We start from the raw sequence: 18129 nt of genomic DNA, 5'->3' as shown, positions 1-18129 counted from the left end.
TGACATAGCAATGAATTCAGGCAGTATAATCAGCAGTTGGGTCAGTAGGTTTATATATCATAACCCAAAAAAAATAAGTACAAGAAAAACTCTATGCTTCTCACTTAAAATGATCCCAGCCTATTTGGGTTTGGTTCTTTTTGCCACCACACATACCTCCTTCTACTATTTTTCCATCTCTTTAATTTCCACACTTTCTGTAGCTGAAACCTAAGTAAATTCTCAACCTCTTAGCCTAGTTTTACTTATCCTCACTCTCCCTGAACCTTTATTTGCCTCATTATCCTTTTTATAATAAATAGTTTATGTTAGTTCTTCCATTTAATTGAAGCAGCTCAGGGTGAACTGCACAGCTTTAATGCTTTCAGTGCTTACTCGTGCAGTTGATTCATTTCTCAGAATATAAGTACAGTTCCCATGAATGTGAATGGGATAGTATGGAAAGTTTGAAAGGCTATACTCAGCATGCAGAATCTTGCCCTAGCTGGAGGCACTATATAGTCTTCAGTCTGACACCCAATTGGAGAGCATTCACATGGCTCCAGTACCCCATGCCTCCTACATAAAGCCTAAGGGCAGCTATTTAAGAGATGGTGTACTGTTCCCAAAATGATGCGAGTGGGATCCTCATGAAGGCTAATTTAAATATGTAATTGGACAGATCCTCAGTTAGTATCAATTTTCACAGTGCCACTGATTTCAACAATGCTGTGAAAATCTATAGATAAGATAGATGCTCCAGAAAATATGGAAACGCAGGATTCTGAAGGACTTTAGAGTATTTTCAAAGACTACAAGCCAACTGGAAGAAGGGTATAGAAGCTATATTGTGTGCCCATGAATATTCCAGGAGCTACTGGGGAAGTTAATAGAAAAATGGCAAGCCTGAAGGGTATCTACACAGATTAGATACACATCTATCTAGATATTTTTTTAGATCATTAATTCTTTATGCCCATCCCTTATTAAGATATTAACAGTTATATCGGGGGTGGGCAAAATACAGCCTGTGGGCTGGATCTGGCCTGCTAAACCATTCTATCCAGCCTACAGGGCCCCTAAAAATTTATAAAATTAATTATTATTTGTCTGTGGCTGCCTGTCTAAGCTGACAAGGCACCAGAGGTAACAGGACCCAGGAGAAGCCAGCAGGACCCAGGGGCAGCAGCAGCACAGCCTGACTGGCTCTGCCCCACCCCCATACCACAACTGGAAGCCTCTGCCTAGCAGAGACTTCTGGCCTGGTGACCTTGGGCTGTTCCCCACCTCCCTCCATCCAAGAGTGCAAGTCAGATAAGAACAGGGGAAAGGGAAGGATGCCAGTGATTGCCCCAGTCCATGGGGGCCTGGCTGGCTCCTGCCATGTTCTGTAGTCCTAGACATTTAGCCAGGAACCACACGCTACCAGAGCACCTGGAGGGTGCACAGGGGGGTGGGGGGAAGCAGTGGGAAGGTGGGGAAATGGTAGTGGTAGTGGTGGCTGCTGGTGGGGGAGTAGCAGTGAGTAGGCGGGCAGGATTGCAGTGACAGCTGGGCTGGAGTGTGGGGCCCACATCAGTGGGTGCCCAGGGCAGGGTGGCAGGAGCACAGAGCCCAGGCTGGCAGGGGCTCTATGGAGCCATATCAGCTTCCCCCTCTCCCTCCTGCTGCAGCAGGAGCCGGCCCAGCCCCTGTGATTCCTGGCTGGCTCTGCGCAGTTCTGGCCAGGCCAGGCTGGCTCCAGCATCACACAGTGCACAGCAGGAGCCAGCCATGAACCACATGGTGCCGGAGCAGCAGGCAGGCAGGTGGGAAGCAGTGACAGATAGGTGCAGGGAGTGACGGGTGGGCAGGGAAGTGGCAGCAGGTGGGGAGAAAACCAGCAGTGGGTGGGTACCCCAGGGCCAGGGACAATGGGGTCCCAGGGCAGGGTGACAGGAGAGTGAAGCCCAGGCTGGCAGGATCTCCATGGACACCCCACATATTTACACGCACACACCCACATGCTCCCCATACTCACCCACACCCACACACATACCCCCACACCTATTTACCACCCCAACAAACTCCAAACATGCCCACAGCCTCCCCTACACCCCACATACACACATACCCACAGCCTCCCACAAACCTATACCCACCCACCCATACCCCCACACCTCCCCCACAACCTCCCACAATATACAAGACTTTATTTAAGCTATTATGCAATCACCTCTATGTACACTATGCAAACACATGTAAATCAGGACAAAAATATTTTTTGAAATCAAATAATGTATGTTGTAGTAGATGTTTGATTTTTAGAATTTTTTTTTTCTGGTTCCAAGATAGCAAACCCCTTGCTGAAAGGAGCACTTCCATGGGCAAGGGGAGAGACTTCTTGTGGCAAAGGTCAGGGGTTGGGGGGTGGGACTTCTGGCCCCAAGATGGCAAACAGGGGGCGGGGCACCTGGCAAGGGGCACGGCTACCTGTGAGACCCCCAACAGCTTGCCAAAACTCATTAAGCCACCCTCCAGCCAAAGCAATTACCCACCCCTGAATATGTAGATATCAGAACTGATCAATAACCAGGCTTTCTGAAAGCTGATCTTGTTCTCTCAAAAAAGAGAACTGTCCTTTTACACAAGGCTAAGGCTAAGTGCAGACATTCAGGGGGAAGGTTAGATTGCAGTAAAAATGGCTATCTGATATGAGGTAAGTTGGGGGGGGGGCTCATGGAAGGGTTGGGGGTATGGGGGAACAAGCAGAATCCATGAAAGTGATCAGGGGGATGGAGAGGGCAGAATCAGGGAGCAGGCAAGATCAGCAGAAGCAATCAAGGGAGTAGACAGGGTCCACAGGGGGTTCCTGGGGTCTGGGAGGGTTTGGCACAATCAGAACAGCTCACAGGGTCCACAGGGAGGCTTGCAGGGGACCTACCCGCATCCCTCCTGCCTCTCCCCCCAACAATACTTACTTTCTTGGCTCTCAGCATCCATAATAGCTGATAAAACCAGTACCTGGAGTGGCTTGTGGAGGGGATAGGCAGATCAGAAAAGTACAACCCTGGGACTGGGGCTAGCAGCTGGGATTTCCCAGCCCTGGGGCTGTGCAGGTAACTGTACTGATGTTATGGGGTTTAGATTAATTTCTGATTACTGAAACCAGGTCTATGTATAAAGTCTGCATCTGGGTGAACTAAGTTAGATTGTGGGGCCATTTTTAATGCAATCTAACCTCCCCAAATGTCTGCAAATAGCCAAAATGTTTTCAATACAAAGAAAACAGACTTTGAAGAGTGAGTGTACATTTCTCAAATGCAAACAATATTACACTCCATATGAAAAAGCTTAGTGCAAAATTAAACTTATAAAGATATTTTATTAGTATGCTAATACAAGCACTAATACACTGCTTATTTCCAACAGAATACATGTATTGACCTAATATTATGAGCCCCTTGTATCAGCTAGTATTTAGATCTTTCCAAAAAGAGTTAATATTAACAGTATAAGCATCTCTATAGCACTGATTACATAGCTAAAAATAAAATAAATGTTTGCAGTGCTGAATAGTGACAGTCAGAAAAAAAAAGGTTGAAACATTTTTTCATCAAAATTTGCTGATTCATGAAAACATTCTGCAGGACCATTTTTTTTTTTCAAATGGGAACTAGACAGGTGTCCAGTGGTGCCTGGCCTGCTGGACTGCTGTGGAACCAGAAACATGGAGGCTCTGGGAGGCCTATCACCTTGTGGGGTCCTGAGCACCTGGTACTCACTAGTTCTTGGGTAACCCATCGAGGAGACCACCCTGGAGCTCAGGCTACCCACAGAGCTAGGGAAGAACTGAAATTCCACATCATGGAGAATTTCCCTTTTTTATTATTGTTATTTCAAAGCAGAATGATACCAAATTTTGAAATAGCCTCCAATGATGAATTACCATTTTCTGTCAAGGCTCCAGTGCTGACTCCACTGTTGGTAAGTTCATTCTTTCATCTCAAAATATTTTTTTACTTTTTAAAAAATATTTTACCTGTTTTTCCCATAAGTCAACCACTTTATGTAAAAGTTCTTTTTCTTCCTCTGGTCCTGGATTGGTGATCAAAAAATCTACATCATGGCCAGTCTTCTTTCCCCTAGCAATAAGAAATAGGGAGAAGAATAAATCAGCAAAGTTTCTGTTGTATTTCAAAGAGAATATTTTTGCTGCATATAAAGAGAGTTTGCAGTATAAAATGATAGCAATGTTTTCTGAAACATAATCAAAATAGAATCTTCTATTTCTTTTATCAGGTCTGTCAGTGTTCTTTGTTAAGCAATGATTTAAAGTTTTTGATGTATTTCTTCTGTTGTTCAAACTAGATAGTGTAGATCCTTGGTGATGTTAAATCTCTCCTTTTCCTCTTTAGTCCTAGAAAAGAAGGTTTCACTTGTCTTTGGAGAAAATCATAATCATGACAAGTAGTGGATATTATGAGTCCTGTACAGCAGCAGCTGATCAACTTGCCAGTCTAACTGCAGCCCCTAACATTTTTCTTTAGCTCCTGATAGACATTTTAATGAACAAAAAGTAAGATTGCAGCTATTCTACTCTATTATGAAAGACATGCAGTGCCTATATGTAGGATATTTCTTGTATTTTAAAGTATAAGATCAGTTTTTGAAGGGTTTTTTATACAACTTAGCAAATTTGTTTAGGAATGTGAGGAAGGATTGCACAATTAGGTCCCATATACATGAGTTTTAATTAGAAATATTTTCTTTTTTTTTTTTTTTTAAGGAAAACAAAACTTTATTTGTCACAACGTCCCACTTTTGTTTTTTTTAATACATCTATTCAGCTTACCTTGTAACCATGTTATCTTAACTCATTTGGCAAGCTGGATAAATCTAACTAGTGTAAGCAAATAAAAAGCAAGCTACATGGAGGTTCTACCTTAGACTTATGAAAGGTTTGAGGATAGGTCATTTTGTTTTGAGATGAAGTTTACCCCTGGAATGCAGATTATGCATAATGCTATCATCATGGTATAAGAACTACCACACTGGCTGCCTAAACATCTGTGCATAGGCCATTTCAAAGGACTGTGAGATAGAAGGTCCAAGATCTTGGGATATGTATATGCAAACAACTATAGTAACCCAAAAGTCTTGTGGAAGTTTTTCAAATGGATCTGGAGAAGCAATTCCAGCTCAAATTGTGTCAGACTGTCACCTGGCAAACCTTGCCCTGTGTTGGAGGGATAGATTTTACCTTCTCATCTACTCAAATTTCCCCAGAGGCCATATTGCTCAAACATTATTGCAAGAAAACTGGGGCCTTTATAGCTAATACTATATACATCATACATCATGTGGCTGTATCACACATATTACAATTCAAGTGTGTATGTGCGTTCTCCGGTTCTGCAGGACCAGAGAATAGATAAAATGACTGTAACATAATAAAGTAAAAATTAGAAACATCCAAAACCAAAGATCTTTTATCCTACAATGCTTTTATAAAAATGAATCAGAGTTCTTTAACTCTGGAATATTTGTAAGAATTCACATAACTGACAAGCATGTCAACTGGCATTCATATGACAGGAAATCATCTCACTGAGAGATGCTAGAGTAGATTTAGCTGCAAAAAATGAAAATCACAGTTTTACATTTGACAAGCAGTCTAACTTAGAATAATACAACTATTGTGCCATGACTGCAACCAAGTCAAAACCTCTTAAACAAATGGAAATGCTTTAACAAGAAGTTTGGAACAAAACATTGGTATAGGCATAAAATAAGAATAGCAGCTAAAGCTCTGAGACATTAAGAATGTAAAATACTCTCCATGAAACACATTTTAGTTTATACTAGAAGATGAAATCTATTATATTTTAGAACTATTATGGTCATTTAAACTCTTCTATCACATATGTTATTTAACTATCATAAGATGCTTTTCAAGGAACAGGATTATTGGAATGCCTGAGGACTAAAAGGGGGGTGTACAACCAATGGAAGGGAGGAGCTATCACCAAGGAGGACTACTCCTCCTCGGCCTGGGAATGTAGGAGGGCTATTAGGAAGGCCAAGGCAGAGATGGAACTCAGGCTAGAGTCCAGGATTAAGGACATCAAAAAGTCCTTTTTCAAGTACATTGGGAGCAAGAAGAGGGCACCAGGCAATGTAGGGCCCCTGCAAGACTCAAATGGTAACCTTGTGGCCTCGCCAGATGAGAAAGACAATATTTTTAACAGTTTCTTTGCCTCTGTTTTCTTGAACAGAGACCAGGACATCCCTCCTGCCAGAGGTAGGGACAATCTCGGGGATAGCTCTGTCAGGCCTTCAGTCAGTGCAGATGTAGTTAAGGATCTTTTAGAAAGGCTGGACATTTTTAAATCTACAGGTCCAAATACCCTCCACCCAAAAGTGTTGAGGGAGCTGGCAGGGGTCATCGCAGAGCCCTTGGCCCAGCTGTATGAGCATTCGTGGTCACCTGGCCAGGTGCTAGGGGATTGGAAACTAGCTAATGTGGTCCCCATTTTTAAGAAAGGAAGGAAGGAGGACCCAAGTAACTATAGACCCGTAAGCCTCACCTCAGTCCTCGAGAAGATCTTGGAGAAAATCATCAAGGAGCACATCTGTGGGGGGCCAGCAGGGGAGATCATGCTTAGAGGCAATCAGCATGGCTTCACCAAAGGCAGGTCCTGCCTGACTAACCTGATTGCCTTTTATGACCAAGTAACTAAATCCTTGGATGATGGTGTCACCGTGGACATAGTCTTTCTAGACTTTAAGAAGGCCTTAGACACTGTCTCTCACCCCATTCTCATTAATAAATTAAGCGACTATGGCATTGATGCCTACACAGTTGGATGGGTAAAAAACTGCCTGATGGGGCGCACCCAGAGAGTGGTGATGGACGGTTGTACTCAGCCTGGCAAGATGTGAGCAGTGAGGACCCCTAGGGCTCAGTCCTCAGGCCTGCACTGTTTAACATCTTCATCAGCAACTTGGACGAGGGGATTAAAAGCACATTGTCCAACTTTGCTGATGACACTAAGATGTGGGGCGAGGTGGGCACACTTGAAGGGAGAGAGAGGCTGCAACTAGCTTTAGACAGACTACAGAAGTGGGCAGATGAGAATAGGATGGGGTTCAACATAGATAAATGCAGGGTGCTGCACCTTGGGAGAAGGAATCCACAGCATACATACAGGCTGGGGAGTTCCCCTCTTGAAAGCACAGAGGCGGAAAGGGATCTCGGAGTCATTATTGACTCCAAGATGAACATGAGCCGCCAATGCCAGACCACAGCCAGCAAAGCCAGCCATACCTTGTCATGCATCCAAAGATGCATCTCAAGCTGGTCCAGAGAGATGATACTCCCCCTATATGCGGCATTGGTCAGGCCACAATTCGAGTATTGCATCCAGTACTGGGCACTGCACTTTAAAAAGGATATGGCCAACCTGGAGAGAGTTCAGAAGAAGGTCACCCATTTGGTGAGAGGGCAGCAGGGCAGGCCCCATGAGGAGAGATTGAGGGACCTGAACCTGTTCAGCCTCGGCAAGAGGAGGCTGAGGGACATAATGGCTGCCTAGAAACTCATCAGGGGAGATCATCAGCATATAGGAAGAGCCTTATTCTCCCCAGAACCACCTGGGGTGATGAGGAACAATGGTAATAAGCTGATGGAGAATAGGTTTAGGTTAGAGATCAGGAGGAAATATTTTATAGTTAGGGTGGCCAGAATCTGGTACCCACTTCCTAGAGAAGTGGTCCACGTCCCTACCTTGGGTAAATTCAAAAAGAGGTTAGATGATCACCTGTCTGGGGTCTTGTGAACCCAGTATCCATTCCTGCCTGTGGCAGGGACCAGGCTAGATGATCTGTTCAGGTCCCTCCTGACCCTAGCTACTATGAAACTATGGAATATTTGTGGAATATGAAGCATAGAAGTAAGACTCACTTGTCCCATGGGACACACTGGTCAATAGAAGTGTCAAGAACAAGGGGAGGCAATTATTTCGGGTGGAGGGTCACTTACTCAGTTTTGGAGGCTGTTGAGGGATGCATAGGTAGCCCTACCCCTTGACAGGTGCCCCACCCCTTGACAGGTGCCCCACACCCTGGTCACCATCTTGGGATCAACGTCCCAGGGCCAGCACCAGTGGGGCCCAAAGCGGTGCATAGGCTGGCAGGGGTCTGTGGAACTGGGCTGGGATGCACCAGCAGGAAGAGTGGGGAGCTGACCCAGTTCCATAGAGCCCTTGCTGGCTGGGACCCTGTGCTCCTGCCACCCTGCTCTGGGCCCTGCTAGCACTGGCCCCGGGACACCGGTGTGGATCCTGTGTTCCTGCTGGCTCCTGCACCTGCTCACTCCCAGTGCCCCCAGCCCTGCAGTACAAGTGGGAGGCAGTGCACAGCTCTGACCCCCTGCTTGCCGGCAGGGAGGAAGCTGGTGCTAAGTGCAGGGAAAAGCGGCCCCCATGGCTGGTGCTCCCTGCTGCAGGTGCTCGCAGCCCATGCAGGACTGTCTGGAGCAGGCACAGGCAGCCCCATGCAGGCTGCAAGCAGCTACAGTGTGGGGTGCTGCCCATGGGGTGAGCGAGGGGCCGCTTTTCCCCACACTCAGCACCAGCTTGTAACTCAGCCCCGCTGCCAGCCTGGGCTCCGCACCGACTTTGGGCTTGCCTGTCGGTGGCAGCAACTGTTGCCCCCCTTCTGGCCAAACCAGGTAGTGTTGGCTGCTGCTGCCCGCCCAGAGCACACGCTGGGTAGCCCACAGGAGGCAGTGGCAAACACTGCCCAGCACAGCAAGCGGGGGGGCTGCAGCTGCTGTCACCACACACAGTCCCAGCGGGCGAGCCCGAAGCCAGCGCAGGGCCCAGGCTGGCAGTGGGGTTGGGTTACAAGGTGGTGCTGAGTGCAGGATGGGGGAAGTAGCCCCTTGCCTGCCCTGTGGCTGGTGCTCCCTGCTGCAGCCGCTCGCAGCCCACAGGGCTATCCGGAGCAGGCACAGGCAGCCCCAGGCAAGCTGTGAGCAGCTGCAGCATGGCACGCCGGCCACGGGGTGGGGGAGGGGCTGCTTTCCGCCCCTCCACCCATGCTCAGCTGTTCCCCGGGCCACTTTTCCCTGGGCTCCTTCCCTGTCCAGGGTCCTGCCCTGCCCTCCCTCCCCCAAACCTTACCTGAGGTTCTGGTACCGCTGGGACAGCCATGTGGTCCCAGACCAAAAGCCCCGGCTGGGGCTTCCAGCTGGAGGGGCAGAGGTGGGTGGGCCCTGCTGTTGTGGGAGCCTGCCAGGCTTCCTCTGCATCCTACTGCCCTTTGTTCCTGTCGTTTTTGACAGGAACCAAGAGCAGATAAATATTAATTTTCTAAAATTTTTAGGGGCCCCGTGGGCCAGATAGAATGGCCTCACAGGCCGTATTTTGCCCACCCCTGGTCAAGAAGGTCACCAAGGTCTTCTGCTGTGTGGTCTAGTGCCCTAGTGACTAGTCCATGCTACCTCTCCTCTAGCATTATTGCTGCACACCTACTTAATTTGAAATTTCACAAAAATCATTAAATTAGGCATGAAATAGGGCAATGCCTGCAAAATATGTGGGCGGGGGTGGAAACATACTAAAAATAAAAGCAGCAGTCCTCATGGCTGCTGCAGCCTGCCACACAGCCTGCCAGCACAAAAGTGGAGTACCTAACCCTCACTGCTGACTGGCTGAGAAGCCTGCCTGTCATGCAGCCGTGCCCTATTTTGCCAATCAGCAGTAAAGGACAGAGCCACCTGATGGACAGCCCTCTTAAGCAATCAGCAGCAAGGGGCAGTGCACTGGGGCCCCCTCAGTCAATCAGAGATGTGTGGGGGGTGGGGGGACTGCTGGGATAAGCCCATGAAAATGGCAGCCAGCCCTGTGATCTGCCTGCAAAATCATCCACCTGCTTCCTCAATTTGGTAGTTCCCCAATTATTACCAACAAATTAATTACTCTTGTCAGTTTCATTCAGGGAACTAGGGATCCAGGAGCACATCTGCAAGGGACCAGCGGGGGAGATCACACTTAGAGGCAACCAACATGGGTTCATTCAAGGCAGGTCCTGTCAGACAAACCTGGTGGCCTTCTACAACCAGGTCACAAAATCCTTGGACGCAGGTGTTGTGGTGGACATAGTCTTTCTAGACTTTAGGAAGGCCTTCGACACTGTCTCCAACCCCATTCTCATTAAAAAATTAGGTGACTGTGGCATTGATGTCTACACAGTCAGATGGGTCACAAATTGGCTGGAGGGCCACACCCAGAGAGTGGTGGTGGAGGGGTATTTTTTGACTTGGAGGGATGTGGGCAGTGGGGCCCCCCAGGGCTCACTCCTTGGTCCCGCACTGTTCTACATCTTCATCAGTGACTTGGATGAGGGGGTGAAAAGCACCGTGTTCAAATTCACAGATGACACTAAAATGTGGGGAGAAGTGGGCACACTGAAGGAGAGGGACAGGCTGCAACTAGATCTAGATAGGTTACAGGGGTGGGTGGATGAGAACAGGATGGGATTCAATACTGACAAGTGCAAGGTACTGCACCTGGGGAGGAAGAACCAGCAGCATATCTACAGGCTGGGGAACTCCCTTCTCGTCAGCACAGAGGCAGAACAGGATCTTGGTATCATTACTGATTCCAAAATGAACAGGGCCGCCAATGTGGGGACGCAGTCAGGAAGGCTAACTGCACCTTGTCATGTATCCACAGATGCATCACGAGCAGGTCCAAGGAGGTGATCCTCCCTCTCTATGCAACACTGGTCAGGCCGCAGTTGGAGTACTGCATCCAGTTCTGGGCACCGCACTTCAGGAGGAATGTGGACAGCATCAAAAGGGTCCAGAGGAGAGCCACTCGCATGATCAGGGGGCAGCAAGACAGGCCCTACGAAAAGAGGCTATGGGACCTGAACCTGTTCAGCCTCCACAAGAGAAGGCTGAGAGGGGATCTGGTGGCTGTCTACAAACTGGGCAAGGGGCTATGGGAGAGTCCCTGTTCCCCCGAGCACTACCGGGAGTAACGAGGAATAATGGCCATAAGTTGACTGAGAGTAGGTTCAGGCTAGACATCAGGAAACACTACTTCACAGTCAAGGCAGCTAGGATCTGGAACCAACTTCCAAGGGAAGTGGTACGCACTCCTACCCTGGGGGTCTTCAAAAGGAGGCTGGATAATCACCTAGCCAGGGTCATTTGACCCCAGCATTCTTTCCTGCCCATGGCAGGGAGCGAGACTTGATGATCTGCTCAAGTCCCTTCCGACCCTACCTACTATGAAACTATGGATGTACAAGGCTATGGAGCTAAACCCATTTCTGTGTCATTCCTGTTCATGTATTAAAGGCACTCTCTGCCCCTCCACACTTCTTTTTATGGTTTAGTTCATTAAGGCTAGAAATGGACAGTCAAATGAAGCAGATCAGCTGTGCTGGAATGCATCTGGCTATAAACTGTGGATGTGGTATCAATTTGTGCCTCTATTTAGCAGCAGACATTAATTTAGTTTTTGGAGAGAAAGCACTGGCATCCTGGAGCCAACCTCACTCTCCAGACACTCTAGGAAGGGGCTCCAGGGGTTTGAGGGGCCCAATCCTGCATGGGAATTCCTGGGGTATGCAGCAGGATCAGGTGCCTCAAGTCCCACAAGCTATGCGTAGAGCTGCTAGAAAATGCAGGCAGCTCCAGACTGCCAACACTGTCCTGCCATAAAGTAAACACACATCCACTTCTAAATAGCAGCACAAATTGATACCACCTTCATCATGGCCACAGTTTGTCATACGACAAGGGGTATGAACGGTTTGTTTGCTTGGTCTTTGTGCTGCCATAAAAAAATTGTACTGCCATAAAAAAAAAAAAAGTGTGAGCACTTTTACACACAGTCCAGGGGTGAAGGGGCAGTGTTTTAATTAGAGTGGCTCTAAGAGCCACTGTAATTAAAGTGCCCATTAATCTCATGTATCACACCTCAAAATGGTGTTCGGGGACTTGAAATAAAGCTTGCTCAGCAAGATTTAGATAAAGTACCCCCACTGCCATTTTGAAGTGTGTGGAAGTTGATACACAAGATGCAGGAGGCTGCTGGAGTATGGTAATTACCATGCTCCAGCAGACTCGATTAATCATGGAAATTACAGCATGTTGGAGCAGCCTCCATGCTTGTGTACTGGCACCCAAAGGTGACAAAAGGCAATGTCTGTTTCCATCCTAAATGGTGCAGATTTTTAGATGGTATCCTCCACCAGCAGCTCCTTGGAGAAAAAGATTGGTGAACTAGTTAAGAGGCTGTGACTTGGATGACTACACAGTCCAGTGGGTGGCGAATTGGCTAGAGGGTCGCACCCAGAGAGTTGTAGTGGATGGGTCGGTATCGACCTAGAAGGGTGTGGGCAGTGGGGTCCTGCAGGGCTCGGTCCTAGGACCAATACTCTTCAATGTCTTCATCAGCGACTTGGACGAGGGAGTGAAGTGTACTCTGTCCAAGTTTGCAGATGACACAAAACTGTGGGGAGAAGTGAACACGCTGGAGGGCAGGGAACAACTACAAGCAGACCTGGACAGGTTGGACATATGGGCAGAAAACAACAGAATGCAATTCAACAAGGAGAAATGCAAAGTGCTGCACCTAGGGAGGAAAAATGTCCAGCATACCTACTGCCTAGGAAATTACCTGCTTGGCGGAACGGAAGCAGAAAGGGATCTTGGAGTCCTAGTGGACTCCAAGATGAACATGAGTCGGCAGTGTGACGAAGCCATCAGAAAAGCCAATGGCACTTTATCGTGCATCAGCAGATGCATGACAAACAGATCCAAGGAGGTGATACTTCCCCTCTATCGGGCGCTGGTCAGACCGCAGTTGGAGTACTGCGTGCAATTTTGGGCGCCACACTTCAAGAGAGATGTGGATAACCTGGAGAGGGTCCAGAGAAGGGCCACTCATATGGTTAAGGGCTTGCAGGCCAAGCCCTATGAGGAGAGACTGGGGCACCTGGACCTCTCCAGCCTTCGCAAGAGAAGGTTGAGAGGCGACCTTGAGGCTGCCTATAAGTTCATCATGGGGGCACAGAAGAGAATTGGTCAGGTCTTATTCACCAAGGCGCCCCCGGGGGTTACAAGAAATAATGGCCATAAGCTAACAGAGAGCAGATTTAGACTAGACATTAGGAAGAACTTCTTCACAGTTCGAGTGGCCAAGGTCTGGAACGGGCTCCCAAGGGAGGTGGTGCTCTCCCCTACCCTGGGGGTCTTCAAGAGGAGGTTAGATAGGCATCTAGCTGGGGTCATCTAGACCCAGCACTCTTTCCTGCCTATGCAGGGGGTCGGACTTGATGATCTATTGAGGTCCCTTCCAACCCTAACATCTATGAATCTATGAATCTCTGCACAATGACACAGTGACAACATAAGATAGGTAGAGAGGTCATCAGCCATGTTAGTATAAAGTCAGGTTGAAGGCAGGGAAGGAAAGCAACTTAGGGCACCTACACATGTGACCCAACAGATTCTGATTAGAATGTATTGGAGCAGATTCAATTAACTGAGTCTGCTGGAGCATTCTAATCAGAACGCTCCAATGTGCTGCTGCATGTCAGGTATTCAGCATCCCCACATTTCAAAATGCTAATGGGAGCACTTTAACCAGAGCTCATCAAACCAGCTTTAGTTAAAGTGCCCCTGCCACCATTTTGAAATGTGGAACACTGAATACACAAGACACTGTGGGCGTTTTAATTAAAGCGGCTCCCAACACTCTAATTAAAACACCCCACCCACACCCCGGAGCATATGTAAAAATGTCCTTGGAAACTAACTGGTTCAGAGAAATAAGCTTTTGTAGGCAACAAACTATTGTCAGATGCCACAAAAGCTCATGCCCCTATAAACCACTAGTATCTAAGGTGCCACCCTGCCCAACAAGAAGGGTAGAGATGCTTCACCCTTCCCTAGCCAATGATTAGGGCACTCATGGCGGTTCTAGCACTTGCTCCCATGGCTAGTTATATATTACACATTAAACAGCCATTGGATAAAAACCAGTGGTAATCACTGGAATAGACACAAGAACCCAGACCTCCTAACAAGCCCTATTGATGCATATGCCTAATAGATGAGGCTCCCTCAGGGGACTTCTGTGTTGGTCTACCTAATTCTTGGATTCCAGGGAGGTGTCATGCTCCTGAAACTAGTTCTGGGCATAAGAACTTCTGGGCCATTCAGAGCATAAGAACATAAGACCTGCCATTTACTCAGTCAGACCATAGATTTATCTTGCCCAGGATCCTGTGCCGTGCAGTGGCAGACAGTAGATGCTGAAAGGGAGAGTGAACTGGGCATAACCAGGGTTTTTTTTCTACTGTTCCTCTTTCACTTTCAATGTCCAGAACTGAAGTTCCAATTCTGATGCTGTATCCCTAACTCCCATGCTCAATAGCTACTGATACCTTAAAAACATTATAGACATCCAGGGAATTTTCAGCTACAGCTACCTCCTGACCCCGAAGAAACACAGCCACAGTCACATAGCACTGTGCCCAGGTAAGTTATCTCTGCCTCTCAGCAGAGCTAATTAGAATAGCCACATTCACACAGAACAGAGGCAGAGCTAATCAGCCTGGGCACAGTGCCGTATGAACCTCTTGTTCAAGAGATTGTTTCTGGCTTCCTTCCCACCTGGAGGAATTATATAGAGCAGTATTCTTAAAGTGCCAGGCAGCATCAAGCTGCATCCTCTCAGCAGACGCAGCAGGACACTGCCTGATGCCAATCTGGGACCAATTTTTCAAAGTATGGTATTTGTCAGGGAGTTATCAAGGACAGAGTCATTGAATTTGAGGCTATCCCAGAAAATCCATAACCAGGCAGCTGCTGATCAGGGATTTTTGTTTGTTTGTTTGTTTTGTTTTTTGGATTGCAATTTCAGATTTAGAACCTAAAATCTGAATCCTGTTTTCAGCACCTATATAATTTTTTTGGATCTAGCTCCAAGTGCTTTTCTGTGTTGGGGCCATAAGTCTTGATACATAGCGGAATTAAACCTAGAGTAACAGGGGACTACTTTCATTACATATGCAGGTCTGAAGTATATAAACAGCAAAATGTTTTCTTCTAATTATGTGTTCAAATGATGTCAAGCTAAATTTGTTTAAAGCTGGTAAGTGTCTCATATGGTACACTAAATTAATTGTATGGGTTGTTAGAGTTTGGATTTCTTTAAATCTAAAATTTAGAGTTCAACTCACCATACATTAAAAGCATTTTTATCAAACATGAATAATATTGTTGAAAAATAATATCTGAGAAAATAAGAGTATTATTCCCTAAAGAAGTAATGTCTGTAACATGTTAAGCACTACAGTATGTACAGTATGTTTTGGGGACACCTTTAAATCACTTTAATGACTATGTCATAGCAGCAGTGATCTTGATAAACTGAATTCTGTTTGAGGGTAAGTGGAGTGGTACTCTGCTTACACATACACAGAGTTCACTAATAGATGGCTTTGAACAGCCTTTGTGAAGAGAAGAGTTGTGTGTCAAAATCCTGAAAACCATTTAGTAACCTTGATGCTTACACAGAGTTCAAGTGGGTATGAAGAAAAATATTAGATTTCCATGTCTGTGGTTGAATTTATATAATCTTGTCTTAACCTTCCACCCCTCCCTGAAGTGTATGGAATACAAAGAAAATGGTAACATTTTATGTTTGAAAAAAGAATTGCTTATGTCCAAGAATATAAAGAAGGAAATATAAACAGAAAATTAAATTCAGTTACAAAATATTCAGATAGATCTGATACAGTGCTAAACATCTTTATATAACTGAATTAATTATAACCTTTATTATTGACACTTCATTGTGCTTCAACAATTTATGTATTTTTGCATCTCAGAAAATCTACAGTGTGCCTGGCCATATTGGCAGAGAGAGAAACATCACTACTTCAAAAGGCGTACATTCTGAATGATCGATTCCTCCATCCCCACCACCATTTCCTTCTAGCTCCTCTTGCTTAACAATACTCTTGCTGATATTTTCAGATATAATCTAGGTCTTTCTTTACTCAGAGATTTTCATAAACATAGCTCAGTTTGCCAAGTATCCTTGCTATATTAATGTTTCTTTCCCTTTTTGGTTATCCATCTTCAATTTTAGTTGACTTTTATTTTTTATTGCATAAGGTATGTTGCCTTCTTTTACATAAAATTGTATTTCTTAATACATTTCTACTTTAAAACATTGTATGCTCAGTTCCTGTGATACTCCTGCTCCATTCTGTTTTGCTGGATTATCTCGAGACTACAGTTATTTACTTTTTTATCTATACATTTGTCTTCCTATTCCAAGCTTTTTCCTTGTTCCTCCAACAATCTTTCAAAAGGTACACATGCATTGTCTTATTTCTTGAAGCTTGCTCTGATCTTCATAAAATGTTTCAATTTGCTCAATGCACTGTTATATAATGAAGAATAAACTGGAATAACTGATGTTGGTGCTCTAAATAAGGGGAAAGCTGCACGTTACACTTCAACCATATTAAATCCACGGACTGTTAAGTGATGTTAAAGTTAAAATATGCTGTGGCCATCACACATTAAGGGTTAATACTGTTTCTTGCCTGCATGACTCTACAGCCTGTAATCAAATCAAAGTTCATATCATGCAAGTCATGCAAGAAACCAATGACTGCTTGTATCAGGGTACCAGGGGTGGCTGTGATGTCCCCTGGTGGCTCCATGACAGTGCCCCTCTCTGCCTCTAGAGTGCCTTCCCATCTCACCTGCCATGCCTTGATGGAAATATAAATGAATAAAGATGCTGCCCATAGGCCTTTGCATGACCTCACTCTAGCTGGACCCTGACAGTCTCTGTCTGTACCCAGGACCCTCGCCAGGGTTCACTGGTCCTTAGGCCCCTTGCTGGGCCTCACTCTGTAACTGTGCCACTGAAGGACACCCCAAGCTTTAAGGGCAGGGTACCTTGTGAATTCTTGGGGCCTCATTACTCCTGTAGGGAGCAAAGCAGAAAGTCAAGCATCCCTGAGTGGCTCTCCTGGGCAGGAGCTCCTTCCCCTGGCAGCTGCCAGGGAGAGACTCCCCTGCCAGCCCCAGTCTAGGGCCCTGCCTACATCTGGTCAGCTTGCAGGTGTCTGCTAACTGCCTCATTTGCCCTGTTGCCCTTGCAACTGGCAGCTGCTGCAGTGCTCCCTGGCTGGGCTACTTTTATCTTAAAGTACTGATGGACAAATCACCATCTTGTTAGATCCAATATGAACACCCAGATTGCTCTGAAACACCAAAAACAGGTATAAGCAATGTGAAGGACTCAACACCAAATCTCTTCAAGATCCAAAGGTCTGTAAGGATCTCCAACAGTGTCTCCATGAAAAGCTCTCCTTTATTTGCCATATCTACAAATAAAGACAACGCTGAGGAACTCTGGAAGATATTTAAAACCACTGTCCATTTTGCCTGTGCTGAATCCATTGGCTATACCAACCTTCGTCACCAAAACTGGATCGAGGAGAGTGACACCAAGATCCAGTTCCTCCTTGACAGGAAAATGAATCATTCTTCTTGCCAAGATGATGCCTCATCTCAGCAGGAGAAAGAGACTTCCTCAAAGCCAGAGCTTAAAGGGGGATCCAGAAAATCAAACATCAGTGGCAGCAAATGAAACCACAGAGATCAGCTCTGTGGTGACAAACATGACATGAATAGCTTTTTCTGGGCAATGAAAACCATTTACAGAATGATTTCCCATGGCCCTACTTGCCTGCAATTGCAGGACAGTTCGGCACTCCTCAAAAACAGTGAATCTATCCAAGCTAGATGTAAAGAGTACTTTGAAGCACTCCTGAACTGTAAGTCAGCTGTGATGAATATAACCATTGAGTCTATCCCTCAACACCCTGAAAAGGGACCCCTTTAGGATCTCCTATCCTAAAGTCTGGGGTGCCATCAAGAAAACCAAGAACAAGGCTACTGACTAGATGGCATACATGCTGACATCTACAAGGTGGGCAGTGAGGAACTGGTACTAAGACTCCATGAATTTATTCTTTGAATTTGGAACAATGAAGAGATCCCTGGATAAGTGAGGAATGCCAATATCATGTCTATCTTCCAAAAAAGGAAACAAG

General features: G+C 46.1%; 1 protein-coding gene across 20 annotated transcripts in view; it reads right to left on the bottom strand.

The window, feature by feature from the left end:
* The window catches only part of DNTT (DNA nucleotidylexotransferase), a 358214-nt gene that overhangs the window by 83421 nt on the left and 256664 nt on the right, over positions 1-18129 (bottom strand). For all 20 annotated transcript variants that reach the window (XM_059730000.1, XM_059729999.1, XM_059729987.1 and 17 more), the window contains one exon: positions 4001-4103. In XM_059730000.1, the coding sequence (XP_059585983.1) occupies positions 4001-4103 (103 nt within the window). The remainder of the gene's footprint in view (positions 1-4000; positions 4104-18129) is intronic.

Source organism: Alligator mississippiensis, chromosome 6 (assembly GCF_030867095.1).
Source record: "Alligator mississippiensis isolate rAllMis1 chromosome 6, rAllMis1, whole genome shotgun sequence".
Classification (NCBI taxonomy): Eukaryota; Metazoa; Chordata; order Crocodylia; family Alligatoridae; genus Alligator; species Alligator mississippiensis.
The sequence above is the reverse complement of the archived record's forward strand: the minus strand, read 5'-3'. Positions and strand labels throughout refer to the sequence as shown.